Source organism: Pteropus alecto, unplaced genomic scaffold, assembly GCF_000325575.1.
Source record: "Pteropus alecto unplaced genomic scaffold, ASM32557v1 scaffold92, whole genome shotgun sequence".
In the NCBI taxonomy this organism is placed as follows: Eukaryota; Metazoa; Chordata; class Mammalia; order Chiroptera; family Pteropodidae; genus Pteropus; species Pteropus alecto.
Window position 1 is genome coordinate 7,880,430 of NW_006432447.1, and position 246 is coordinate 7,880,675.

Here is a 246-nt window from a genome sequence, read left to right on the forward strand (position 1 = left end):
CTTGCTGCCCCGCCTCCTCCCGCTCACCCGGTCCCTCCCAGCTCGCGCCGTCCCGCCCCCCTCTTGGTACCCAGGGTTGGGGCAGTTGGGGGCGCCATGGGGACAGCCTCGTCGTTCGTGAGCCCCGCGGGTGGGGAGGTAATCGAAGACACGTACGGGGCGGGGGGCGGAGAGGCCTGCGAGATCCCGGTGGAGGTGAAGCCCAAGGCCCGCCTGCTGCGCAGTTCGTTCCGCCGGGGCACTGGA

At 72.4% G+C, this 246-nt stretch overlaps 1 protein-coding gene across 1 annotated transcript in view; it reads left to right on the plus strand.

Annotated features, from left to right (window-relative positions):
• The first annotated feature begins 23 nt into the window (after positions 1-23).
• Positions 24-246, plus strand: part of NPHP3 (nephrocystin 3) — a 33,425-nt gene continuing 33,202 nt past the window's right edge. The window contains exon 1 of the mRNA XM_006907242.3: positions 24-246. This exon is cut by the window's right edge and continues 240 nt beyond it. Coding sequence (XP_006907304.1) covers positions 97-246 — 150 coding nt within the window. The 5' untranslated portion in view covers positions 24-96.